This window comes from Brassica rapa, chromosome A07, assembly GCF_000309985.2.
Source record: "Brassica rapa cultivar Chiifu-401-42 chromosome A07, CAAS_Brap_v3.01, whole genome shotgun sequence".
Lineage (NCBI taxonomy): Eukaryota > Viridiplantae > Streptophyta > Magnoliopsida > Brassicales > Brassicaceae > Brassica > Brassica rapa.
In genome coordinates, this window is record NC_024801.2 from 23,067,985 (window position 1) to 23,094,850 (window position 26,866).

The 26,866-nt window shown below is 33.1% G+C and overlaps 5 protein-coding genes and 1 long non-coding RNA gene across 9 annotated transcripts; 4 read left to right on the top strand and 2 right to left on the bottom strand.

The window, feature by feature from the left end:
* The first annotated feature begins 230 nt into the window (after positions 1 to 230).
* LOC103831074 (cytosolic isocitrate dehydrogenase [NADP]) lies at positions 231 to 3,548 on the top strand. Its single transcript, XM_009106925.3, has 15 exons — positions 231 to 481; positions 967 to 1,010; positions 1,104 to 1,213; positions 1,299 to 1,336; positions 1,426 to 1,503; positions 1,596 to 1,649; positions 1,732 to 1,833; positions 1,952 to 2,037; positions 2,132 to 2,235; positions 2,321 to 2,389; positions 2,479 to 2,594; positions 2,696 to 2,730; positions 2,816 to 2,958; positions 3,036 to 3,158; positions 3,266 to 3,548. The coding sequence occupies exons 1-15, from the start codon at positions 433 to 435 to the stop codon at positions 3,351 to 3,353; spliced, it is 1,239 nt and encodes a 412-aa protein (XP_009105173.2). The 5' UTR covers positions 231 to 432; the 3' UTR covers positions 3,354 to 3,548.
* A 604-nt stretch (positions 3,549 to 4,152) lies between these two features.
* LOC103831075 (aarF domain-containing protein kinase 1) lies at positions 4,153 to 10,316 on the bottom strand. Its single transcript, XM_009106926.3, has 16 exons — positions 8,519 to 10,316; positions 8,352 to 8,435; positions 7,890 to 8,030; positions 7,661 to 7,731; positions 7,463 to 7,553; positions 7,108 to 7,185; positions 6,676 to 6,742; positions 6,346 to 6,431; positions 6,192 to 6,242; positions 5,760 to 5,807; positions 5,499 to 5,619; positions 5,228 to 5,408; positions 5,006 to 5,143; positions 4,805 to 4,917; positions 4,634 to 4,705; positions 4,153 to 4,550 (listed from the first exon to the last, which is right to left on the bottom strand). The coding sequence occupies exons 1-16, from the start codon at positions 8,717 to 8,719 to the stop codon at positions 4,429 to 4,431; spliced, it is 1,665 nt and encodes a 554-aa protein (XP_009105174.1). The 5' UTR covers positions 8,720 to 10,316; the 3' UTR covers positions 4,153 to 4,428.
* A 1,111-nt stretch (positions 10,317 to 11,427) lies between these two features.
* Positions 11,428 to 22,598, top strand: LOC103831077 (glutamate decarboxylase 2). The gene is given in 6 exon segments (NM_001317245.1): positions 11,428 to 11,549; positions 11,637 to 11,841; positions 20,818 to 21,018; positions 21,292 to 21,760; positions 21,858 to 21,910; positions 22,088 to 22,598. Coding segments are annotated over 6 exon segments (1,485 nt in total). The 5' UTR covers positions 11,428 to 11,463; the 3' UTR covers positions 22,559 to 22,598.
* Positions 12,581 to 16,178, top strand: LOC103841005. 4 transcript variants are annotated; one of them, XR_004449202.1, is made up of 7 exons: positions 12,581 to 13,282; positions 13,387 to 13,483; positions 13,719 to 14,572; positions 14,665 to 14,739; positions 14,904 to 15,014; positions 15,202 to 15,322; positions 15,457 to 16,178. It is a non-coding gene; the product is annotated as an uncharacterized LOC103841005 (long non-coding RNA). The 4 variants fall into 4 exon arrangements; XR_004449201.1 differs by having other exon boundaries at positions 12,581 to 13,483; XR_004449200.1 differs by lacking the exons at positions 12,581 to 13,282; positions 13,387 to 13,483 and having other exon boundaries at positions 13,493 to 14,572.
* Positions 22,599 to 23,161: 563 nt separating the features above from the next.
* On the bottom strand, positions 23,162 to 24,113 carry LOC103831078 (peroxiredoxin-2B). Its single transcript, XM_009106929.3, has 3 exons — positions 23,855 to 24,113; positions 23,688 to 23,767; positions 23,162 to 23,555 (listed from the first exon to the last, which is right to left on the bottom strand). The coding sequence occupies exons 1-3, from the start codon at positions 24,007 to 24,009 to the stop codon at positions 23,302 to 23,304; spliced, it is 489 nt and encodes a 162-aa protein (XP_009105177.1). The 5' UTR covers positions 24,010 to 24,113; the 3' UTR covers positions 23,162 to 23,301.
* Positions 24,114 to 24,349: 236 nt separating this feature from the next.
* Positions 24,350 to 26,339, top strand: LOC103831079 (exosome complex component CSL4). The gene is made up of 6 exons (XM_009106930.3): positions 24,350 to 24,968; positions 25,133 to 25,308; positions 25,385 to 25,548; positions 25,625 to 25,709; positions 25,828 to 25,909; positions 26,068 to 26,339. The coding sequence occupies exons 2-6, from the start codon at positions 25,159 to 25,161 to the stop codon at positions 26,154 to 26,156; spliced, it is 570 nt and encodes a 189-aa protein (XP_009105178.1). The 5' UTR covers positions 24,350 to 24,968; positions 25,133 to 25,158; the 3' UTR covers positions 26,157 to 26,339.
* The last annotated feature ends 527 nt before the right edge of the window (positions 26,340 to 26,866 follow it).

Consider the following 26,866-nt stretch of genomic DNA (forward strand, 5'->3'; position numbering starts at 1 on the left):
TTAGAGTATTTATAATATATATCCTTTACGATTAAATTTGAAAAATGATATTTGAAAGAGTTCAGAAGGCAATAATACTATGGATATATTGTTGTATGATTAGAAGAACACAACTTAGGAACTTAACTCCCACTTATCCGTATCCATTCCCTTTTATCAAATAGTCAACAATTTCACTTCAACTCTTTGAATTGTAATACTTCTCGGCGGCTACAACAAGAAAATGAAAAAAGGACAAAAACGGAATAAACAAAAAATAATGGGGTCCAAAAATAATATCCACACACCATAAATATAACCTGCAGAGCCTTTCTTCACCAACTCACCAGCCTTGCACGATCTGCATCTCTCCGCCTGAAAACTTCTCTCGTTTGTTAGATCGCCGACGAGGTTAACATCCCTTTCTGATCTATCGAATCAGTAAAAAAAACAATGGCGTTCGAGAAGATCAAGGTTGCAAATCCCATCGTGGAGATGGATGGTGAGATTTCCCTGCCTCAGCTTTTTGTTTTACTCTCAGATCTTTTGTTGTGTGTGTTTGGATGCGAGAATGAAAAAACGTATTATGACTTTCACTTTGCCTAGTTTTTATCGAAGTTTCGTTTGTGATCTGATAACTGGTGAACAGCAAGCTAGCAAGCATGTTTAAAACTAGTTTTACTTTGTCAACGTTTGTTACGTTATAGATCGGTAAAATAAACGTAGCTCTGTTCGCCGATCGATTAGTTATGTTTTATGATCTGATGACAAAAACTATATTCACAAACTATTAATTTGATTTACAGCTTATATCTGAAAATGGGACCAGCATAGTAATTGTGTTCTTAGATTAAAGAAAAACTTTCATTTTCAGCTTTTAATGTAGTTATGAACTATGATGTTCCATTCTCACCTGATTCCTTAGTTTTTTTTTGGTGGTGTCCTTTTTTACTCACACTTTATGGTCTTTTTTTGTGTAACTAATAGGTGATGAAATGACCCGAGTTATCTGGAAGTCTATCAAGGACAAGGTTACAAGAGCGCTATATATTTTGATTCATATATTTAATATGTATTTTGTGGTATTTTTCTAATTTGTTTTTTTTGCTCAAATGTTTTTGCAGCTGATTACCCCATTTGTGGAGTTGGATATCAAGTACTTCGACCTTGGTCTTCCTCACCGTGATGCTACCGATGACAAAGTTACTGTTGAAAGTGCTGAAGCCACTAAGAAGTATGTTTGTTGGACTTTACCACTCAAAACCCCACTTTTTCTTTCTGCTTACTAACATATGCTGCGTGTGTAATGTTGTTTTTAGGTATAATGTGGCGATCAAGTGTGCCACCATCACTCCAGGTATGTTTTGATAGATATTTTTCATTTTAACATTTTTTTACAGTGTTCTCATTTTACCATGTATTCATCTTTTTTTCTTTTGCGTGCAGATGAAGGCCGTGTAACGGAATTTGGCTTGAAGCAGATGTGGAGAAGTCCCAATGGTACCATCAGGAATATTCTGAATGGTGAGAAATACACACAAATTGTATTTGTTTTAAAGCCCTATCAAATGTCATTCTTTCTTCCTGTCTTACACTCTTTGCTATCATTCTCACAGGAACTGTATTTAGAGAACCAATTCTCTGCAAAAATGTTCCCAAGCTTGTCCCAGGTAATTTATTGACAATGGTCTAGTTCCATTAACATTTTATATTTGCCAAAAGGGTTCTGAGAATATGTTTTGCTTTCTCCAGGCTGGACAAAGCCCATCTGCATTGGAAGGCATGCTTTTGGTGATCAGTACCGTGCCACTGATGCTGTTATCAAGGGACCAGGAAAACTGACTATGACTTTCGGTAAACTTGCTCCCTTTCACTGCTCATCTCATCTCATTTGAGACTGGCATTGTATTATTTTGACGTCTCTTTTGATATCTTCTTTTTCAATTAAAGCTGTAATTTCTTTGATTTTCAGAGGGAAAAGATGGGAAAACTGAAACTGAAGTCTTCACATTTACTGGTGAAGGCGGTGTTGCTATGGCCATGTACAACACTGATGAGGTATACTAGTAACGCCTTACACTCTCTTCCAACTACAGTCACAACTACTTGTTCTTTTGGTGATCAAGTTACATATTTCTCCTTGTAAATATAGTCCATCCGTGCTTTTGCTGAGGCATCGATGAACACTGCTTATGAGAAGAAGTGGCCACTTTATCTTAGCACAAAGAACACCATTCTTAAGAAATACGATGGCAGGTATGTGTACGGTTTTGTTTTTGTTTATTTTACATTATTATCCGTTTGCTCTGTCCGTATTTGATGTTTTCGTCTTACTATGAAGATTCAAAGACATCTTCCAAGAAGTGTATGAAGCCAGCTGGAAATCAAAGTATGAAGCTGCTGGAATATGGTGAGTCGCCTCGACAATGCTTTATCATCCTCGTGTCTTGTGTAAGTTACCCTTTGATTGAGAAGGATGTAAATGACTGAATTGGTTAGGTATGAGCACCGTCTCATTGATGATATGGTGGCTTACGCTCTCAAGAGCGAGGGAGGCTATGTGTGGGCTTGCAAAAACTATGATGGTGATGTCCAAAGCGATTTCCTCGCACAAGGTATGCTCATGTCTATCTCACATATTCTGCTGTTATTTTTTTCATATTCACATAGGTTTCGTTGTGTTTCTTGTTAGCTAATAGTTTCTTATAATGTGTAGGGTTCGGGTCACTTGGACTGATGACATCTGTTCTGGTATATATCGTTACACAATCTCCTGTTAAGATGTTTCCTTTGAGTTGTTGAATCTAAGTTACAACGGTTGTGTTCTTTTGATTAGGTCTGCCCGGATGGGAAGACGATTGAAGCTGAAGCAGCACATGGAACGGTTACCCGTCACTACAGGGTTCACCAGAAAGGTGGGGAGACCAGCACAAACAGCATAGCCTCCATCTTTGCTTGGACTCGTGGACTTGCACACAGGTAGCTTAATATTTGTTTTTCTTTGTATAAGAAGGAAGATGATTATATAAAGAGAATGCAACTATCTCTTTTACCAGGGCTAAGTTAGATGACAACTCAAAACTCTTGGAGTTTACTGAGAAGCTTGAAGCTGCTTGTGTCGGTACGGTGGAGTCTGGAAAAATGACCAAAGATCTTGCTCTCATCATTCACGGCTCAAAGTAAGTTAACGAGACTTCTTTTTCTTCTTCTGCTGCTGTCTTTTAAGTTTCATGTTCTCATCAAGATTGCTTTGACTGATTTATGATTTGTTTTTTTTTATCTCAAGGCTCTCGAGGGACACTTACCTGAACACGGAGGAGTTCATCGATGCAGTTGCGGATGAGCTCAAAACAAGACTCGGCGTCAAAGCTTAAGACATTTGGGTAAAACATTCGGCTACTCAGTCATATGTGTTTATCTGGTGGGTTCGTGAGAGTGGTTGAGATTGGGAGGAATAAAAGAAGATATTTTGCTTATTAAGAACGATTTGTTTCATCTGCAATAATATTTTCTAAACATTGTCACATGTTTCCCCTTTTATGAAGATTTCGAATTTTATTTTTCATTAATTATCGTAGCGTATTTACCCAAATGCATACACTCCACTAGCTGGACCTATACGGAAAGATGGAGAAACATATAAGATCTCGTGTGAGAATGCTAATCTGACTTTTCATCTCAAACAACCTGGAAGCTATCAGTTTTAACCAAAATTAAAGTGTGGACTTTGGTCTAAACTCCTAAAGCAGGCCTAAGGCTCAAGACTAGGAGTTCGAGTAGTTGATTTTTTTCTTTGTTAATGTTCTTCCTACAAATTGGACAACTAACATCAAAGTTCTTTTTATTGTTTTTATTTGTTAAATCAATTATTCTGAAGTTTCAAATATTTATTTAAAGGATTTTCGCACATCAAAAAAAATTTACAGCTAGAGCAGAAAAACCTCGAAACTATAGCTACGGTATAACTAATCATGCACAGTAGTATTTTGATCTGATGTAACCACTGTTTTTTCAATGTGAATTTACATCTTTTCTAAATTTTACAGTAATTAAGCTTCATCCAATTATTAAAAGGCACTAGCGGACAAAGATAAGCAAAACAGTCATCAGTAGACTATGGTAATAGATTACTAAACAAAAAATTATGAAATGAAACAAGATTTTAGTTAAAGATAAGATTCCAAAGATCTTTATAGCATAATCGACTGAAATTGTTTAATACAAGAAGATTCCAATATCAGCGATTTTATAGTTTGGCTAGTCACATATGCTGTTATCTGTAAAAATTACAGGCTAACCATTAATTCATGCGAGACAAATGAGGCATACATTTATCACTGGTCCTTTGTTCTGACTAGCTACCAAATGCCAAAGAATGGATGATCTTATCTCTAATTCCAAATCAATAATACTCTTTTTGAACCAATTTCTCTAGCATAAAAACCACCTTCATACAATGGATGTAACACTCGATACCTTTACACTTCTTGTGATGCCGTCGACGACTCGTCCATAAAAGGTACAGATGGTATGTTTCAGCTTCTTCACTCCTTGAAAAAGTTCCATCAACTCTGAAACCATAGGAATTAGTTAGAAATTTACACACAGTATTAGTATAACTGATTATTTAGATAGTAACTAGTGGTTTCTTTACCCAGAATAAGACGTAAGCGGATGTAGCTCACTAACATCACCGATTTGGAGATCATCGTCTTCTCAACAAAATCTATAAAAAGCAAAAAGAAAAAAACTAAATTTTAGCTTCATCCAGGTAAAACTGAATGGACAGGTTCCAAACAGATCAAGGTTTCTCGGATCCAGCTACCTGGTTCAGACCTCGGGTTATAGCCAAGCCCATATACCGCATATTTGGCATACGCGAGTAATCTCACACGTTGTGGAGCACTCAACTTCAATGTGATTGACCTTATGAGTCCACTGTGATAGACCAAAGCAAGTATTATTCGCATGGAGAAACTTAAACTTTCCAGATTCAATTACTTAGTAGAACCGTGGAGGAGTTTACTCTGTTCGCAGTACGGTGAGAAAGTCAGGTGGAAGAGACCCCATGAAAGTGGTTACGTCTTCCAATCTCAGAAGCTTCACCTCTTGCTTCAGTTTTTGTCTCTCTTGGATAGACATTCCTTTTCCCAGTCCTGATTTGCTATCACCAAGAAAATTCAGAAACAAAGGATAAGCACAAAATCTTCTGACAGTTTCGATTTTGTTGCAGAGGGAAAGAAAGTACCTATCACTCGTTCTGCCTGTGAAGATGACAGGGAAGAATTTGGCATATTGTCCAACCCCAAACCGTGTTCCTAATTCCTGTATTTTGGTCGAGTCTAGAAGAATCAAAGCCTCCCACAACCGACAAAAGTCTTGCCTAAATCCCTCATCCAATGTCTTACAGTTTCCGTGATCCAGCAGGACTTTTCATCCAACCATGATTTTGATGGTTTTATGATTAGTGTCTGGAACTAGTGAAGACACCAATATAGAATTACGAACACAAAACGTACCTAGAGAGAAGCCATTCTGCCCTCCAGGAGAAACTAGTATATTTCCAGGATGCGGATCGCCATGTATGAATCCGTGAACAAATATCATTTCAGCAAACACTTCAACCAACAGTTTAGCAACCTATAATATAATATTGGAAAAAGCTTCAGTGTTTCAAAAAACGAAATAACAAGTATATATTTGGCGGGTCTAATGCTTGCCACATGCCAAAGTTGTATCCAAAATTGAATTTCTTAATTGCATAAGAAGCTGTTACGAACCTTTCCTGGACTCAAATTAGTTCTTTTGATGGCTTCCACATCGTCAACCTGAAACCTAAGGAAATTCGAGTTAGTACAACATCCAAGAAGTAGAGTCTACACGAGAAGCTGCATGACGATCTATAAGAGTAAATATAACTAAACTAATCCATTGCCTTGCCTTCTAAGCGGTTTAATCAACCTTAAACTTTGTTTTTCCAATAATTCTTTTAGGAAACTCAATAATTTTTCATTTTCTTCCCTTTTGCGAAGCTTTCAGTACATCTCATATCTAGCCTTTTCTAACAATTTAAATAGTTTGGGATAGCTTTTCTAACTATTTAGCATGTTTGAGATGGATATGGTTAGCCAAGATTGCCAAAATGAAAAAGAAAAAAAAAGCTAACTCTGTATATAAACCGTATGAATGATTAACTGTGTTGACGCCATTACCTTGAAACCCTTGCAGAATTGCATTGTCAGGACTTGAGCGGTTGTGAACTCCTGAATATTAATATGGATAATAAGATTAAGAAAACAAATTCAGCATGACTAAGACATATCAGGAAAAATAATAAACAATGACATCTAAATTCTTTAGTCATACCCAAAACACTGTCGGAACAGTAATCATTTTGTTATGTTTGAAGTTTGTGGCAATTCTCTCTGAATTTTTTGCCTCCTGTATAAAATCTGTGGAAATGAAGATGAAAGCAGAAATGAATCACCAGATACACTATGGAAAACACCAAATAAATTAAAAAGAAAAAAAAATCCCGAGAAACAATGTAATGAATGGACAATATACACTTCTACACACTACACAATGTGTACATATACGGTTCAATTATTTTGACACATTCAGCTTCAGGTTAACTAAGAAATAAACATATGGACACGATGGAGTGCTTGACTAAAAAAGTTTTAGGTTGCTGACCAAGTTCCTGGGAAATTGACTTTACGAATTCATGAACCAGCCAGTCAAATCTGTATTCTGGAAAAATCTGCGAAGTGAAAGAAAAGGACTCTAAGAAACTATAAACGGCTGCATATGATATACAGCCTGTATATAACCAAAGATGCAAACACAGTTCATGTAATTGCATCATTGTAACACCTTCCACAACAACACAAGCAAAGCTCACAATCACCGCAAAACTAATGAAGTTAGGAAGCAGTAGCAGAATCAATCCTCATAATCTGACTGCACAATATTCTCTACTAAGCACTTCCAAAAAATTTCACAAGGCAGCATACACTACTGCAGTAATTGAGTCATACATGAATGCCCTCAAACTCGAAATATAAAGCATGTTCTATTAGTTATATGGTGTCACATGAATATAAGATAAGACGGAAACATATGCACCTTTACAACTGATTTTGAAAGGAACGACATGATCATTGTATCCAACTTCATGTTCTGCTTCAATCCAGGGTATTGCACCTATTTCAAGGGACACAAACGATAATGCTGTATTAAGAATCTGGTGAATTAATGCTGTATTAAGAATCTGGTGAATTAATGCAGTCAAGAGGATTGTGGTATGCCCGATTTACATCATAAATGATGAAAGGTGTATAAGCTAAAGAGGAAAAAAAAAAAAAAGAAATGATTCAGAGACCAATATTTCAGGTATCTCAAGTGAACGATGAAATCATTGTCTAGTATCGTCAAAAATAGCACAAGTAAATTAAAGCGGTCAGCATTGTGAGGAATTAACCTTTACTGCTACTTCCTGATGATCCTTTAACACAGCATGATGCACTTGAGCAATAGATGCTGCAATTGGTTCCTCATCAAAAGATAAAAATCTGTCATTTCAACTGAGGGATGTTAGAATGTGCCTTGACACTTGTGGATTTGCCTTGACCGTCAGATTAAATCATCATAAACATAGACAGTTTTAAATAACACTTACATCTCTGAGAGATTTCGACCCAAATTGCTTGTCAGAACGTGTTTGATATCTTGGAAGTTACAAGGAACTGCCTTCAATAACAGAATCCGAACAAACAATTAGAATCGTTTCTCACACTCAAAAAAATCATAAATTTCTGGTGAAACAAAACAATTTCATAGTTTTCAAAAGAGGGAAAACGATTAAGGGAAACACATAGAGTTCTTCAAATCATTAATAGTATTCACACCTGGTCCTGCAACGAGGAAAGGGCCAAAGAGTACTCTTTGGGAACCAGCTTCAACGTGGCCACGAACTGACCAGCTTTCACATAGAAACCTTTATTACTTTCACACAGTTTAAGAAGTCGTTTGGCAGACCGTGAATGAACCTACAACATAGAACGAAAATTACCATATAGCGCTTGTAGTATACAAATAATTAAGTACAAGAATAAGCAATCATCTCATCACAGCAATATAACTTCACTTAGCCTATCATCAATAAGTAGAAAGAAACTACAAAGTAACATGTTATCTTTTAATTCAACTTATTGCTGCTATGTGCTTGTTCAAATCACAACAATCAATCATCACATAGCATCAATATATCATAAAACAAATGTGACATTGACATGAACAATGCGAATCAGTACTATTACGTTAAAGATAGATTACTTCTTGCAAATCAGGAAACGTAACAAACTACAAACCTCTGTTAATCTCTGAAGATACTCATCAGAATCAGCCGTCACTCTACGCAAGCTATACTTGTAATCAGCGACGGTTACAGTGATCTGCAAAGTAGAGAGAATTAAAAAGGAATCGGAAAATGAGAAAAAATTTAAAACAGTAGAGATAAGAGAAGAATAAAACGAACGGCGTAGATAGCGCGAGAAGAACGGACGACGCCTTCCACCGCCGTCGCGATTTTGTTGGGGTTGTGAATGGAAGTAGAGTCCCGGAAAACAGAAACGGCGGAGCTGCTGGTGACGGCGGTGATAGCTACGCCGGCGATTGTAAAGACGAACAGCGGCGATTTGGATCTCGCGGGAAATTTGAACTTGCGGAGAAACTCCATTTTTGTTGGGATATCTTTTTAGGGGGACTCCAGAGAGACGGAGAAGAAGACGAAGCTAAACTTCCGGGATCATCGGACTTCTATCGTGCAGACAAATATGGTGGGCCTAGATAAGGCTAAGCACACTGTGGAAAATGGGCCCAGGCCTTCTATTTTTGTGGGTGCTGCTTGCTATTTGGGATGGTGATCAGTGTTCTATAAAGTGGTTTAATTTCATGGAATTTTTTTATTTTTTTGGTTTTTTATATATCCTATCGACTAATTTGATCAGCTCCTCCAATAATATGCATCTATACTATTAAAGCAAAATACTTCTTAGGATTATGCCCCTGATTTTTCCAATTAATTACAAAAATTTCCATTAATTTTTTCAATTTCAATTTTTACAACCAGTTTACCATTTTAAAATCTTTTAACTAATTAATTAGTACACAAATTTATTATTATATAATAAAAAAATAAAGAAGATAAGATTATAAAAAAATTACTATAAACAAATATAAAATTTATTAAAATATAGATTAGACAAATATTTATTGATTTAAATAAAATTTTAAAAAGAAATGATTTCGCGCTTTGAAAGCACGGGTCAAAATCTAGTTTGGGTGTTAAAGTTGACTACACAGCCAGACCCAAAATTTGTAATGTTTTATGATTAATGTGAAAAAGTAGTTGAATCGCATGTTATGTTTAAGGTCAATTCAAACCTAAACTTTAAGAATGCTTTGGACTAATTGATTCGTGTCTACCAAATGTTTGTATTTTTACTTTAGTAATACGTGTTTTGCAAACTGAAAATGTTTACATGATCTCCAACTAAACTAGTCAAAGTACAAATTTATGAATTATATGATAAACAACATTTGTTTTTTCTCAATTTAAGGATGAATGATTAAAATCTAGTCAAGCAACAAATTTATGAAATATGAATAATTAACAAATTTGTTTTAAAAAGATTTATTTTTTACATTTTCAAGACATGTTTTATTAACTAATTGCAAATTTAAAACTTAATTGCACTTACTGAATTTTTATTGGCTTAAAATTATGGAACAAAGATAAACAAAAAAAATTATACAAATTTAATGTGTTTTATTAAAATGTGTGAAAAATCTAGAATATGTAACATTAAGAAACATATGAAGTATTTATTTTTCTTAATTTAAGGATAATATAGTACAGTTTGAGTCAAACAGCAAATTTATAAATTATGATTAACAACATTTGCATTCTCTTGAATTTAAGGTTAGTTTGATTGAAACTTTAGTCAAGTTACAAATTACGAGTCATGGTATAAATTGCTTGCTATAACTGTAGTAAATTGACCAAAAGTAATTGATTTATTGGTCATGCATTCAAATTTGGTACTACAATTACACTACCAAAAAGCTTCAAAACCATCCAATGGTAGTCATTGTAAGAAAAACAGTTATAATGGTAATGTAATAATACTAGCTGACCCAATTGGTACGCACATAATATGATTATATGTGATGTAATTATTGAATGGCATCATCCCCTATATATTATTTGAGAAGCATTGCAACATTTTTTTGTAACCACATGTCATCACTAGAATGATTCTTAGAATCCTTAGAGAAATAAGTTGGTCCATCTAAATATATAATAAGTTTTTTATTAAACCACAATAAATACATTATTAATGTGCTTCATTATTTCCTTAAATAAGATTACGGAATTGCCTAATGTAGCTAAAGTATATATGACAATTAATGATTTTGAATAATAAAGATTTGATAAAAATAAGTGTGTATTATAATTATATTTGTTTAATTTTAAGCTATTAAAATAAATTAAACAATCATAGTAACCATATAATAAAAATTATAAAAAAATACTTATATATTATATTTTGAATTTTTAAAAACGAGTATAAATTACTAAAACCGTTAAAAGTTTCACATTCAAATTTTGTGATCTATGATTTAAAACTTTTGTTATGACATGATATAAATAATTAAAAATAATATAAGTTAAAAGTCTCATTTAATAAGTATCAAAAATAAAAGATATATAAATATATGTATCATTTTAAATTAAACTATATGTCATATAAAAATACATAAATATCTTAATTTTGAAATTTACTTTGAACATTTTTTTGATAAAAAGTTTGAAAAAATATTGACAACTTAATTTTTTTAAAATATTATAAATTACTTAAACTATTGATCTCACAGTGAAAATTTTGGTATCACTAATTTAGACTTTTTGCTATAACAGATACAAATGATAAAAAAAAATGAGCAAAAAGCATCATCTAATAAATATTAATATTAAAATATACCATATATATGTTACTATCATTTAAATTTAAATATATATCATATCAAATAGAAAAAATATTTTTTCTATTTATAAAATTTATTTATATGTTCGCATCAATTTAATTATATAAGTAGTAGATAATGACTTTTTAATTATTTAATATATATTTATTATTTCATAATATCTTATAAACATATAATATATAAAATAATTTATATATATAATGTTTATCCCGCGCAAGGCGCGGGTCTTAACCTAGTCTTGTAGATATTTTACATGTGAATATCAACGTCGACGTCTTACAAGTTACAACTAAGTACAAGCATATAAATTAAATAAAAATAAATAATAAAAAAGGAAGAAGACATCAACTGCAAAGTCAATATAAACGTGTCATCTTCCTTCGTCTCTTTGCATACTCTTCTTCCTCCTCTCACTACCAAAGAAAAAAAAAGATGGTTCTAAGTCGAGCGGCCACCGAAAGTGACGAAAATGTTTGCTCGACGTTCGGATCTCGCTATGTCCGCACTGCACTCCCCAAGTAATTAAGAAAAAAACATGTTTCTTTTATTTATTTTTCTTACTGTTCATGAGTTTACTCGTTAAATAATGATGAAATAAATTGAAGGTATGAGATTGGTGAGAGCTCGATACCGAAGGAGGCTGCATATCAGATCATAAAAGATGAGCTCATGCTTGATGGTAACCCGAGGCTGAACCTGGCTTCGTTTGTGACGACATGGATGGAGCCAGAGTGTGACAAACTCATTATGGAATCTATCAACAAGAACTACGTCGACATGGACGAGTACCCTGTCACTACCGAGCTCCAGGTCTCTCTCCATCTCTCTATATTCCAATTTTATTTTTAAATATATATATTCCAAATTACTTCATAAGTGATAGTGCTAGATCTTGTTTTAGTTTCTAGTATTATATCAATTCTAAATCTAAATCAACTCAAAATGTTTAGAATGGTTACAGTTGCGCAATGGTTTTAATAAAATATACGATATGTTCTCATATAATAATACAAATTTACACTGTGTTTGATTTATTTTATTTATTTAAAAATGAACATAAAAACTAATTTTGGATTAAAGGGTATCCACAAAGATAATAAAGAAGAATTAGTTTTGAGGAAGATGAAAAATGTTGTTTGCATTTGATGAACCCATATTCCTCTTGCCCAAGAAAAAAAGAACCCATATTCCTTGTTTAATTTGTATCAGTGCTACATTTATTATTCCTTAACACTATATAATGAGACAAAATATTAACCTATTCATGACTTTTCGTTCCTTTCTTAGAAATATGACCCATACGATTTTAGCCTCTATTGGCCGACATAACAAGTTCTAAGACTAGTGGCTTTGTTGAACAAAAAAAAAAGCTAGTGGCTTTAGTAACTTTGTAAGTTGTTCTCTTAATCATAAATAACCGTGTTGAATCAATACAATACTAAAAGGGGAATAAGGGCTCCCCTCATGCTTCCACATCCTCAAAAATAATCAGCCAATAGGAAATCAGTAATGAGCCACGTCACACACCCATCTCTTTCTCGAATATTCTACCCTTTCGTGTTTCAAAAAAAAAACTACCCTGTTCATATTCTTTCTTTCTCTCCCGAGTCATCTCCTTCTGAAACTCGATCTGATCACTGAGAATCTACGGCGACGAAGAAGGTGGAGGAGGAAGAGGAAGAATGAGAATCTCAGGCTATGTAATCGTTGTTCTATTTGTAACTGTATTCTATTCCGTCGATCGTAGCGTTCACGCGCGTCCCGTCGTCCTCATCCTCTCCAACGACGATCTCAACAGCGGCGGCGACGATCCCGGAGTCGGAGACTCCTTTAACTTCGAGGAATTCGGCGAATCCGAACCCAAATCCGAAGAGGAGCTCGATCCCGGCTCGTGGCGACATAAATTTTGATGGGTTGATGGAGGAAGTGGTGGAGGAGATAGAGGCGGCTTCTTCATCCGGAGATCCGCACTCGCAGTCGCTGATGGGCTTCGTCTACGGGACGGGGATGATGAGGGAGAAGAGCAAAAGCAAATCCTTCCTTCGCCATAACTTTGCTGCAGAAGGTGAGAACATGCAGTCAAAGATGACACTTGCCTTCACGTATATGCTCCCATCTCTTCGTAGAGATTTACTTTGGACCAAACTCAGAAACCTGCTTTCAAGAATCTCAAGCTATGGCGATTGTTAGCTCTCTACCTTTGTGAGTTTACTTTGAAGGAGCACACCAGGTCTGAAAATGTTTTTCGTGAGTAAGTTTCAGAAAAATCTCTGAATATAACTCTTTTTTTTACGAAAGATCATTCTCAGAGTCTTACTACGTTGAATGATTTGTCCCCGCAATTTTTATTTTCAGATTAGCATAAGGTCTTACTCTTAAGAAATTTTTTTTGGGTAGCTTTCTCGGATCTCTGGCCTATATGGCTAACTCAAAGCTTGGATCTGTATTGCAGGTCTGATTCCTTAAAACTAAAACTATCAAAAAGTTCTAATTTTGTTTCTTAGCCTCTGTCTAATGATTGTGGAACAACCAGAAGCTCTTTACCCGTCCTCTCTAGAATTCAATAACTAAAGCATTTTCACTACAATCTGATTTGGTCAATAGTTTGACTTATAACATCTTTCTCAAGAGGGTTTTGATGATTTCATGCTTATTTGATTTATTTTTGTTTTTGTCGTTCTTTACAGTTGGTGTATAGGATAATGGGAATTTTATCCTTGAGCATGAGGTTGGAATGAAAATTGGATGCATTGACCTTGGTTTTGAGGACCAACCAGACACTGTCACATTCACTGAAGGTTATCAAGATATCAGTAAGAGAGGCATCACACAGGACAGCTATGAATCTGAAGTTTGGCACTATAATATAGGATGTGATGAAGTGTGACAGCGCCACCATGATCATGAGTCTCAAGGCCACTATTTAGTCGCTCGAAGGACAGATGTGTTATGTTACCGCATAGAGCTCCAAGTATGCCCAGATTGCTGCCAAGAAAGGGCCAAACAGTCTCTACTGCCTTGGTGTTCCTCTCACCACCTACATTCAAAGCTCATGGAAAGAAGCTACGATGTGGTTTCCAAACTCACATATAACAATCTTTGTCTCTTCTCTAATAACTTTGTTGCTACTTCAGTTGTGGTCATTTCCACTGCTCTCAACTCCAAGGCCCCCAGGAGAGTCATCTTTCATCTTCTCACTAACGAGATCCACTAATGCGGCAATGAAGTAATGGTTCGCTAGACAACGTCAGGAGTCACTATTGAGATTCAGATATTTGAGGATTTCAAATGGTTTAATGCTTCTTATGTTCATGTCTTCGAGGAGCTACAAGAAACTGATTCGCATATCTATTATTTCTCTTCTCACAACGATAATGGACGCAGACAAAGCAAATTCAGAAAACCCAAATATCTCATGAAGTGTAATATTCTTCAGTCCCAGCTTAAAGATCTCTGACATATTTTGATATTTGAGCTTCTAGGCATTTCACAAGTCGCAATTATTTAGGCCAAGGGTTGCATCTTCAGAGACGACTATGAGGTATGATCCATTTTCTGTACTGCATTTCTACTGGTTCATTGTAGAGAAGTTATTCTTTAACAAAGTTTCCATCTGTTTTGATGATCCCATAGTCGAATTGAGATGCATTAACAAATTAGCTATGAAACAAAAAAGAAAGGAGAGGTCTAAGCTCTCTCTAGAAAAAGGTAACGTTGCATTTTTAATCAGCTTTTAGTAGACAAAAGTCTTGAAACTATACATTGATTGTGTTACTCTTTTTTCCTTTTTGTCTCAATTGTCTCTTATTCTATAGCTGGTTTGTATGGATTTATTTGGTTCCATATGAATTTTCCGTTATCTATTGTGATAGAATGGTTGTGGCATTACTCATTGCATATATAAAGTATGTGACGCATGTGTGGAAGAGGAGGCCAGATTAAAAGTTGGTGCAGCTGCGAACCAACAAGAAAAACAAAGAAAGGTACGTATACAAATTTCATTATAATCTATAATATATGACTATCTATCTTCTGTCTTCCCTTTGTTGTTGTCACTTGGAGTCAGAGAATCTAATGAATCCAGCTTAGTTTTTCAGTGTATACAATGGGATATATATATATATCAGTGTGATTAATTATATAAGTTTGGTGTAATTTAATATGTAAGAGGAAGAAGCTGGTTTGGAAGTTTCTGTTACACCAAGTAACATGAGTCTTAGGTGCAACGTGGGAAAGAAGACACAGAGAAATGCTTAGGATCAAGAGAAGTGTCTCCGCAGGTTACAGTCAGGTTTTCTCTCTAATCTCTTACAATCAGGTTCAGCTCACAAGCAACTGTTTTCTGGTCAATTCTGAGTATCCATTTGTTGTACTTTTGACAATTGGAAGCTGACTGACATGACCACATTTGATATTTTGTCTCAGGCTCATTTCATTCTGCTACAGAACACGACGCAAAAAAGACGAGCTGGTAGATGTGGAGGAGGCAAAACACTAGCTGAATAAAGCAGGTTAGCCAGAAGATGAATTGGCAGCGTTGAAGAGGCAGTTCATGTCCCCAATGTCTACCACAGTTACATCAAAAGATGGTGCAAGAAAACTGGGGTTTGTGAGTTGGTGACAGGGAATGTGCAAGGTACTGAGCTTCCTGAAGAGTGTGATGATGAATCTGTTTGAGAAGACAAAGTAGAGTTCACTTATGAGATGCTGTGTTTGGAGGACCTGCCAGAAAGTGAGAGCAAGACGGTAAAGAGGCTTTGGGTGCGCTAGAGAGGATAAAAAGACACAAACTAGCTCAGTGAGTAAATAATGTTGACAAATTACTTGTGATACAGTTTGGAATTGTAATATGCAGAACATGATCGTATTATTATCATGAGAAATTATATACTTCTGTTTTGTCTCAATTCCACCATGTTAGTTTATTGCATAGTTATTTATACTCTTTCCATTATTTGGCATTTTACTGGAATTACATCTTTGATCTTAATGTGCAATCTTTACTTTTGGTATTTAAACAATCGCAAAAACTAACAAAAGAAAGACTTAGAATCTAACAAAGAGAACTATAATGAAAGAACCACTGAACCACACAAGATAAAAAAAAAAAACCAGTTCATGAGCTTTTGCCTCCTCTCTAAAGACACCTACAAGATTAACCGTACCACATTCAGCAATAATGGCCAACAAACATTTTAAAATTTCTGTTCACAAAAAGTAAAGAAAAATTTAAAAAAATAGTGTATGAAGTTTAACAAAACAAATATTAAAGACACGAAATAAGAAGAAAACTAAATGACCATTTTTAATGGAAATTAAAATAATAAGGCTATATCAAATTAGAAATAATTTAAATTTTCAATTTGTGATATTAGTACAAGATTGTAGAATGTTTTTACTGGAAAAAAAATAATAATAAGAAAATAATGTTTTTGGATCATAGTTTTGGACTAAAAATATATTATAATGTTTTTGGATCATAGTTTTGGACTAAAAATATATCCAAAACTCCCCTAATTAGTATCTAAAAATTCATTTTTGAATAACAGCGTAATAACATGATTGTATTTTGAAAAATAGTAATTTTAAAACCAACTAATATATAAAAATAAAATTTAAATAAATTTTGAATATCTCTTGAGAATATTTTGATTATCATTTTAGATTTAGTTTTAATCCAGATTAATATTTTAACTATAGCTAGATTGTAAGATATTTGTTTTGCTTATAACTAAACAAGCAATATAGTAATAATAATTGCTGGCAAAAAAATATAGTAATAATAATATTTTCATAGATTTTTCAGTGTATTTAACACATACAAAAAATTTTAAAGTTTTTTTTAATTTAAAGCAATGAGTATTTAAATTAGCTTTACTTAGTACAATTGTAAGAAATAAATTATAATCATAAGAAAATATATTATAAAATATTAAATAACATATAAAAAACATAAATATGATATAAATAGTATACATAACAAAGAAATATGTGATGTGGAGATTAATAATATATTTTCTTAATAACCTAAATATGTAAGAAAATATATTTTGGATATAACTAAGATTTAATAAATTCTTTATTCATTTCGCATTTGTTCACCATCCCATATATATTTTAGATAGTAAGAAAATAAATTGTAAGTCTTACTCAATTTCTAATTTAATTTTTATTTATATTTTTATAACATAGATATTAAATACAATTTTATTTGAATAAACCCGGGCGTAGCCCGGAAAAATCTCTAGTTATTCTAAATTGTCATTAACACTAGTGGCCCACTTGATTTGAAGCTTTGGAAAATATCACCGTCGGTTTATTGTAAAACCGGTCGGTATATTAGTTTCTTTGAAATGAACCAAGTATAGATCCTATGAATTAAAGTTTAAAACATACAAGTACAAATCTTCGAGAATCTAAGGTATGGGAGAAAAGGATGGTAAAGCATAATAATTCAATAGTAAAGCATAATAATTCAAGAGACGAAAGAGAAAGTTCTGTCGGCAACCTCTCATTGTTTCACAGATCACCACATAACTTGCTTTTGGTTTTGATTGGTCCACTCAATTCCTTTTATCCATTTAACAAAAATAAAAAAAACACTAAAACATTCTTCTCACTTTGGGTTAGGGGTATGATACGATTTACTTTAGTATACTATACATAGTTTTTTTTTACTATATCCATAGTTAAAATTGAAATAGAGTGAGCTGACGCTCTACGATGGACGTTGCGAATATATAAATAGAAGATTAGAAAAAGAGATACAAATGAAATAATTTTACAAAATGTGTATGATGAAAACCTAGAAGGAGACAAAACCACACGGTATAAGTCTCGTGATGGCTAGATCAATAGTCACATTGATTCTTCCATGTGAAAATTAAGATATTTCACCATAAAGTTGTACCTACTGTGTCCTCAAAATAGATTGGTGATGCCATTTCCGTGTGCCTTAGTGTGAATACGATACGTTCATAGTAAAATATCACAGAATACTTTATCGCGAATAATTATTTATTTTTTTGAACTTTCGCGAATAATATAGCCTACTTTACCAAATTTGTTTATCGTTTTGTTTGAAAAAGTAGAAAAGATAGTTTGGTTAGTTTATTAGTATATAACTAGGATAAGATCCGCGCCTTGCGCGGGATTAAGTTATTATTTTTATTATATTTTGGAGAATGAAACAATAGTTTGGTTTCATTTGGATTACGGGTGTTCAATCCGGATATCAGATTGGTTTCGGTTCGGTTCGGTTTTTTCGGTATTTGGTTAGTAAAATATAACTACTATTCTAAATCCATATGTACTTTGATTTTAGTCTTTCACATACTTTTGAAAGATTTCAACTAGACGACTAAATTGATCAGCCAATCTTGTTGCTTTAAATCATTAGTGTTTATATATATATATAATATATATAAATATATATATATATATATATATATATATATATATATATATATATATTATTTAGTTTGAATATTTATTAAATAAAAATTCATATGCGTTATATTTTATGATCATTTGTAACTTATTATAACAAAAAAATAATTTATTGATCACAAAATTTTCAAAGTGGGAATATTCAAATTTCTAATAATATATAGACGTTTTGAAAATTTAAATATAACATATAAGAAAAAATATAAATGTTTTTATTATATATTTAATGTGATTTTTTAATATCTTTCAATAATATAAAATTAAAAAAAAAGAACTAAGATACCAAAATTGTTATCAAATATTTATTATTCATAATAATTAATTTTCATATATACGTTAATCATATTAGGTAATTTCGTAGATTCTAATTAAGGAAAGTGCAAAAAAAATTTTGGTAGATTATTTATCAATTCGATAGTTAGTTTAATAAAAAATATAATGTAAGTCAAGATGGACCAACCTATTTTTCTAAGAATAGTATATTTTATATAGTCATTTATTAAATGAGAATTTATAATCATACAGTTCTATGATCATTCATATCATTTTATAACTGAATATTTAAATCATCGATAACAAAATTTTCAATGTGAAATCTTTAATAAGTTTATAATTTATAAATGTTTTTGAAAATTCATTGAAAGTTTTAATATTAAAATATTTATGTAATCTTATGGTATATAGTATAATCTATATATATATAAATATATATGTTTTATTATTAAATGATATTTTTTACTCATATGGTTTTAAAATAATGTGTATCTTCTTATAATATTAAATAAAAGTTCATATTAATACAATTTTATGATCATTTGTAACTTATTATGACAAAAAAAAATCTATTGATCACAAAATTTTCAGAGTGGGGATCTTCAAATTTCTAATAATTTATAGACGTTTTGAAAAATTCAAAATATAGCATATAAGAAAAATTATAAATGTTTTTATTATATATTTAATGTGATTTTTAAATATATTTTAATAATATAAAATTAAAAAAAAGAACTAAGATACAAAAATTGTTATCAAATATTTATTATTCATTATAATTAATTTTCACATATACGTTAATCATATTAGGTAATTTCGTAGCTTTTATTTAAGGAAAGTGCAAAACATTTTTTGGTACGTTATTTATCAATTCGATAGTTAGTTTAATAAAAAGTGTAATATAAGTTAAGATAGACCAACCTATTTTTCTAGGAATAGTATATTTTGTATAGTTATTTATTAAATAAGAATTTATAATCATACGGTTCTATGATCGTTCATATCGTTTATAACAAAATATTTAAATCATCGATAACAAAATTTTCAATCTGAAATCTTTAATAAGTTTATAATTTATAAATGTTCTTGAAAATTCATTGAAAGTTTTAATATTAAAATATTTATGTAATCTTATGGTATATAGTGTTTAATAATATATATATATATATATATATTTATTATTATTAAATGATATTTTTTACTCATATGGTTTTAAAATCATGTGTATCTTCTTATAATAAAAATGTTAAACCATTGATCATTAATTTTTAACATAATAATTTTAATAGTTTTAGTCATTTATTATCGTTTTTAAAAATTCAAAATATAACATATACGAAAAAATCTAAATTTTCTTTTTATAGCTAATTTGATTGTTTAATTTATTTTAATAATATAAAATTAAACAAAAAATGATGGAGGAGATATACATTGTTATCAAATCTTTATTATTAAACTCATTAATTGTCATATATATATTAGTCATTTATGGTAATTCCGTAGGTTTTATTTAAGGAAAGAAAATATCATATCATATCATTATATCATATAGTTTGACCAACTTATATATCTAACAACATATAAAAATCGAATGTGGACCTACTTATTTTTCAATTGAATGTAATTGACTATCTAATTGAGTGACACCTATACATTGGGGCCTCTTTTAATTAATACAAAATTGAGGTTACATCTTTTCAAATGTTCCTCAATTAATATATAAGGGATTTGCTAGCGTTTCTAATTGTAATTAATTTCTCATGGGTTTTGAATTTGTGTGTTTCTATTCTGATATTGATACAATATCCAGTGAGTTCTTGTTGTTGTTAAGGATCTAAATAAGTTCATCAACAAAAGAAAAATAATAGAAAAAGATTACCAATATGCTGATATCTCATGTGCATGGAGTTTCATTTGAACTCGATCCATTGGACCTATATGAAAAATGTAGTTACTTTCATTAGTTAACGAACAAGGAATATTTATATAAAACCTGTGCTCTTTTTATTTTTGCGCAAAAGCATATGTGCTCATAAATCATAATTTTAATTTATTGGAAAACAGAACCGATGTGTAAACATGATAGCTCGGCTGTTCAATGCACCACTTGGGGAAACTGAGACCGCCATGGGAGTAGGCACTGTTGGGTCTTCGGAAGCCATCATGTTAGCCGGATTGGCTTTCAAAAGGAACTGGCAGAACAAACGCAAAGCTGAGGGTAAACCCTATGACAAACCCAACATTGTCACCGGAGCCAATGTTCAAGTGAGTACTATATCTTTATCTCACTATTTTTACATAATAGTTAATTTGTGAATAGTTAGCAAACTACTTCAAATATCTAGAAAACATTGCAGAATAATATTTTTATATTAGGTATTACCGCAAATTTCATTTTCAAACCAGTTTCAAATTACATAAATTGACACACTTTCCGTTTAATCTGTACTATTTCATTTTTTTTAAAAGAAAATAGTGTGTAAAGCATCAACTCTCATAGAATATAAGGTTTAAACACGAAAAAAAAAATACTTTCAGGTGTGCTGGGAGAAATTTGCTAGGTACTTCGAGGTGGAGCTAAAAGAAGTGAAGCTTAGTGAAGGTTACTACGTGATGGATCCAGATAAAGCAGCTGAAATGGTTGACGAGAACACAATATGTGTTGCTGCCATACTTGGTTCCACACTCAACGGTGAGTTCGAAGACGTCAAGCGCCTTAATGACTTGCTGGTCAAGAAAAACGAAGAGACTGGCTGGAACACTCCAATCCACGTTGACGCAGCAAGCGGAGGCTTCATAGCCCCATTTATTTACCCTGAATTGGAATGGGACTTTAGGCTTCCTTTGGTGAAGAGTATCAATGTGAGTGGTCATAAGTATGGGCTGGTCTATGCTGGTATTGGCTGGGTCGTGTGGAGGACACAACAGGATTTGCCTGATGAGCTCATCTTTCATATCAACTATCTTGGTGCTGATCAACCCACTTTTACTCTCAATTTCTCCAAGGGTATGTCTCTTTCGCCTTCTTGATCCCTAATTTTTAAACATATGATGTTATTTATGGATGTTTATGAAATGTTGTAAACATTTTTGGTTGTTTGTAGGTTCGAGCCAAATTATTGCTCAATACTATCAGCTCATTCGTCTTGGCTTCGAGGTTAGTGTATTAAAAATAAATATATATCCTAGCTTTAGTGTTATAGACTTATAGCTAGCATGTAATATACTATCTTATGTTAGTTTCAAAAAAAAAAAACTAACTTAGATTACGTTGCCGTTTTGTGCTATTTTATTTCTTTTTAAAATATACCGATTTGCATTTTCCATGGAATAGGGCTACAAGAACGTGATGGAGAACTGTAGAGAGAACATGGTGGTTCTGAGAGAAGGGATAGAGAAAACAGAGCGTTTCAACATAGTCTCAAAGGAGGTAGGAGTGCCACTCGTAGCCTTCTCTCTCAAGGACCACAGCTTCCACAACGAGTTCGAGATCTCAGAGATGCTACGCCGTTTCGGCTGGATTGTCCCGGCTTACACAATGCCTGCGGATGCGCAGCACATCACGGTTCTGCGTGTTGTCATTAGGGAAGATTTCTCAAGAACACTTGCGGAGAGGCTTGTGGCTGATATTGTGAAGGTGCTTCACGAGCTTGACACCTTGCCTTCCAAGATATCTAGGAAGATGGGAGCAGAGGATTTCGGAAATGTGAAAGGGAAGAAGGTGGAAAGGGATATTCTGATGGAAGTCATTGTTGGATGGAGGAAGTTTGTCAAGGAGAGGAAGAAGATGAATGGTGTGTGTTAATCTGAAGTATCTTGTGTTTGTGTTTGAATGTATTGTCGTCTAATAAAAGAATAAGTATGTGTGTGTGAGGACTGGGGGTTTGATGAAAGAGTTGTGTGTTTGGTATCTATTTGAGACAATAATTAATTATGGATTCTATTTTATGCTTGAAACTTAACTTGAGCCTTTGGTTATTTATAAAATAGTCTTCAAATGCTCTTTCCTTGAAATCTAGTGCTCCCTTTTTATTTGAGGTAAGATGTTCAAAATTTTGCACGCAATTCAGTTCAATACAACAGAAGGCCAAGTAATAAGAAAAAATAACCGCTTTATTGTCTGAAATCAGCTAGAGATGATCTACGTTCCGGTCATGGCCAGAGGCTGAGCTAACTAAACCATATAATAAATGGGTCGAAAAGTTAAAATTTGTAATATGTTGGTCTTTTTTCTCAAAAATAAAATTTCTATTTGATCCAGACTAGAATTAAGCATACTAATTGGTCGAATAGAGAATAGTATTTGATTTTCATACTCAACAACTAAACATTCATGCTCTTTGTGTGCTAGTGGAAGCCTAACAATTTGGTTCGTTTAATGAAATAGAAGGTATATGTCCATCTCAAAGTCCAGAATAAAATGCAAATTATAATTAATAAACTCAAACCGCTTTATTATGCATGTTTCTTGTCTGAAAACAGGCTAGAGATTTAGCGGATTCACGTACAGAAATGTAGAAATAGAACAAGCAAAATGATAAGAGATTCTTAGAGAGCCTTGAGGATATCATCAGCGCTGGAAACCGTGAACTCGCCACCGGATTCGACATTGGCCACAGTCACCTTGAGGTTATCGAGCAACAGAGCAAATCTCCTTGACCTAACACCAAGACCCTTGTCCTTGAGGTCAAGCTCGAGTCCAAGAAGCTGTGTGTATTCTCCTGAACCATCAGCCACAAACTTCACGTGCTTGTTCTCAGGGTATGTCTTTCCCCATGCCTTCATCACAAACGGATCGTTCACTACAACAAAACAATTTCATTAATAATATTAAACCAAACAGCTAATATATATATATATATATAACAATCTAATATTTGTTTAAAAGAAAGAATCAAATTGCATGGAATCAAATCACAACGAAGAATATTTACCGCTGAAGCAAATGATCTCATCAACACCCTTCGATTTCAGCTCCTCTGCTTTCTCAATGAATCCAGGCACATGCTGCATGCTAAAACAAGAGAAAAAACAAATAAAAAATATCAAATCTAATGTATTACGGCAGAAAAGTGAAATAAAACTAAATGAAAAAGTTTACCTGCATGTGGGAGTGAAAGCACCAGGGACACCGAAGAGAATGACCTTCTTACCAGCGGCGAGAGTGTGAACGGAGGCGCTCTGAAGCTGGTCATTCTCATCAAAGAAGGAGATAGTTCCTTCTGGTACAACATCGCCGACAGCAATAGGAGCCATGGAGGTGAGCAAAGGATTTGAACAAAAAAAAGTGATGAGAAAATGAAACGACTCTGAGTAGTTGGACTTGAGGCGAAATGTATTTATAGGGGTTTCGAACGAACAATGTAATCTTTCTTTTTCGAAACAATGTAATCTTGCTTTATGGTATTAAATATAAATCATTGACTAATTTTAGGTAACTAATCGTTACTGATTGCCATTGACTGATTTCAGTAATTGTATTGTTTGCCATATGTTGACTCTAAAAATATTGGCTAATTTCTGTAATTATTATTGATTGCCATTTTGTTGACTCTACAAATCTTGGCTAATTATTAAACAATAGTCAAACTACGTATATATTGTTTCCAAAACTACATTGTAGTTTCCAAAATATAACGATTTGGTTAAAAAAAAATACCGTGTTCAAAACGTGTTTTTGTCACCAACCTAGCTACCATCGAAACCATCCCGCTAAAAGTATCTGAAAATATATCTATTTCATGTGTGTGTTTAAAAATAAATAAAAATAAAGATGATTTTGGATAATTTCTTTAGTAATATGTACATTTTAAATTGTTTCTGTTTTGTATTTTTATTATATTTTTCCATATTACATATAATTATTTATAGCAATGAAAGTTTCCAAAGTAATTAAAATGTAAGTGAAAGAAATGTGAATATGTGAGAATACACCGAAAGAAAATCTATTAAATCATTATTACGTAAATTTATATTGGGCCAGACCCAAACAAATTATATATTGGGCCATTGGTTTCAAAAACCCGTCAATCGCCTAGCTTGTGTATCATCAAAAGCAGGCATGATCAGATCTAGACCGTCCAAAATAGGGATTTCAAAAAAAAAAAAGTCATTAAACCTCTGTGCTTCACTTAATCTGTGTGTTGCCTCTTGAAAAAACCCATCATAAACCCTTCTTTACCTTTGTGCTCATCTTCCTTCCTCGTTATCAACAGGTACGATTCCAAAAGTTGCTACGTATTTGAGTCTGCTTCAAGAAGGCTAATCTATCATTGTTTTTAATATAAGATTCTAGTAAATTATATAATTCATAGGTTTATTTTTCGGATAATATTGTAACTAATAGCTTAGATATTGATTCTGCATTGTTTGTTCACAGTCTCAATCGAAACCAATTAATTGAGAATGACAGAGATGGTAACGCCTGGAGACGTGCTCGGTAATGCGGCCGAGTTAAAACCCGGCAAAGGAGCTTACGTCAACGACAATACCATCTACGCTTCCCTCACAGGATCTCGCCACATTGTTTCTCCTCTTCCAGATTCTCTTGACCAGGTATGTCCTCTTCTTTCACTGATTAGTGAAGTGAACTATATAAAAATGCTCATTTAAATAGCTTCTTATAATGCAGAGAGCTACTGTGGAAGTTACGGGTCACAAGGCGCATGGACTTATCCCCGAGCCTGGTTCTCTTGTCTTAGCTAGGGTTACTAAAGTTATGGCTCGTATGGCTTCTGTTGATATCTTGTGTGTTGGTTCAAAGGCCGTTCGTGAAAAATTTGCTGGCGTAATCAGGTCATTTTATGGAGCTTCTTTTACTTTTAGTTGTATGCATCATCAGTCTAACTTGTGGTTGTGCTTCTTTACACAGGCAACAAGATGTTAGAGAAACAGAGATTGACAAAGTTGAGATTCATCAGTCTTTCCGTCCTGGTGACATTGTTAGAGCTATGGTTGTATCCTTTTTTTGAGCCGCTATGATTTGCACATTCTCTATAAAGCTGTCTCTTGGTGACTTATATTAGTAGATAGCATATGAAGTTGCCTTAACATTGACTTTTTTAAAAAAAAAAGCTGTCTCTTGGTGACTCACGGGCTTACTATCTGTCAACTGCTAAGAATGAGCTTGGTGTGGTCTCTGCTGAGAGTGCTGCAGGTAAACTGTATAACTGATCTGTCACATTTTTCAGTTTTTTTTGTTATCCATCGAAGTGTAAAGACATAGTTGTTATGGAAATAGAATATGCTACTGTACAGGTACTTCTTTTGGTTATCGTATGATATGATGTTTAAGTAATGTGGTGATTGGTACAGGTGAAACAATGGTTCCGATTAGTTGGACTGAGATGCAATGTCCTTTGTCTGGTCAAACCGAGCAGAGGAAAGTTGCCAAGGTGGCCTAATTGAATACACAACAAGAAAAGACATGTTTTATTATTACAGTTTTGAGCTCTTTTGACATGCTTTAACTTAAAAGACTGTGTTTTGTCAAGTGTAAAAGCAACTTGCCTTTGTTCCCAAACTCAGAAGACATTTCAATGAAAGGGTTAAGAGAGAATGAATTTGAATGTGAGCCCTTTTGTTTCTCTTACACTGCATTGATAATAGCGACGAAGATTGGCTTGGTTAGCACCATTTAATTTTGGATGCTTCTAAGTTTGAAAATTTATATCAAATGTACTATCGTTTCTGCAAAATTTCACAGATTTTGGATCTGCTTTCAATTGATCTAGTATTTTTAACATGTATTTAAGAAATCAACATCGTTGGAGCTAAATTACCCTAATAGGTTTAAAATCTTCAAAATTAACAAATGTCAGAAGACTGGACATTCCCAAATTGGAAATGTACTTTGAAAAATGTTTCACAGAGTTCCCATGGACTCATGTAACTACTAACCATTGCTTATCCTTTGTTATCAGGGTACTAGTTTGATGAGATGTAACTGATATAGAAAGATCTTCAATGGTGCCAAGCGACCCTTCTACGTTACCTTATGCATTTTGAGCTTTGGCTGAACTAATACATTCTGTTCTTGATTAAACTGTTCAATTTCACTCTGCAAGTAATTTTTTTATCTCTGGCGTTGCTTAGTTATCAAACAAAGTAATCA

Coding starts and splice junctions, on each gene's coding strand:
- LOC103831079 (XM_009106930.3), top strand. CDS start 25,159: ATGACAGAGATGGTAACGCCTGGAGACGTGCTCGGTAATGCGGCCGAG. Junction 25,309..25,384: donor TTCCAGATTCTCTTGACCAG/GTATGTCCTCTT, acceptor CTTATAATGCAG/AGAGCTACTGTGGAAGTTAC. Junction 25,710..25,827: donor ACATTGTTAGAGCTATGGTT/GTATCCTTTTTT, acceptor TAAAAAAAAAAG/CTGTCTCTTGGTGACTCACG.
- LOC103831074 (XM_009106925.3), top strand. CDS start 433: ATGGCGTTCGAGAAGATCAAGGTTGCAAATCCCATCGTGGAGATGGAT. Junction 2,390..2,478: donor TATGAAGCTGCTGGAATATG/GTGAGTCGCCTC, acceptor TGAATTGGTTAG/GTATGAGCACCGTCTCATTG. Junction 2,595..2,695: donor AAGCGATTTCCTCGCACAAG/GTATGCTCATGT, acceptor TATAATGTGTAG/GGTTCGGGTCACTTGGACTG.
- LOC103831078 (XM_009106929.3), bottom strand. CDS start 24,009: ATGGCTCCTATTGCTGTCGGCGATGTTGTACCAGAAGGAACTATCTCC. Junction 23,768..23,854: donor GCTTTCACTCCCACATGCAG/GTAAACTTTTTC, acceptor CTCTTGTTTTAG/CATGCAGCATGTGCCTGGAT. Junction 23,556..23,687: donor TGAGATCATTTGCTTCAGCG/GTAAATATTCTT, acceptor GTTTTGTTGTAG/TGAACGATCCGTTTGTGATG.
- LOC103831075 (XM_009106926.3), bottom strand. CDS start 8,719: ATGGAGTTTCTCCGCAAGTTCAAATTTCCCGCGAGATCCAAATCGCCG. Junction 8,436..8,518: donor CTTCTCGCGCTATCTACGCC/GTTCGTTTTATT, acceptor TCTACTTTGCAG/ATCACTGTAACCGTCGCTGA. Junction 4,706..4,804: donor TAACCCGAGGTCTGAACCAG/GTAGCTGGATCC, acceptor TGCTTTTTATAG/ATTTTGTTGAGAAGACGATG.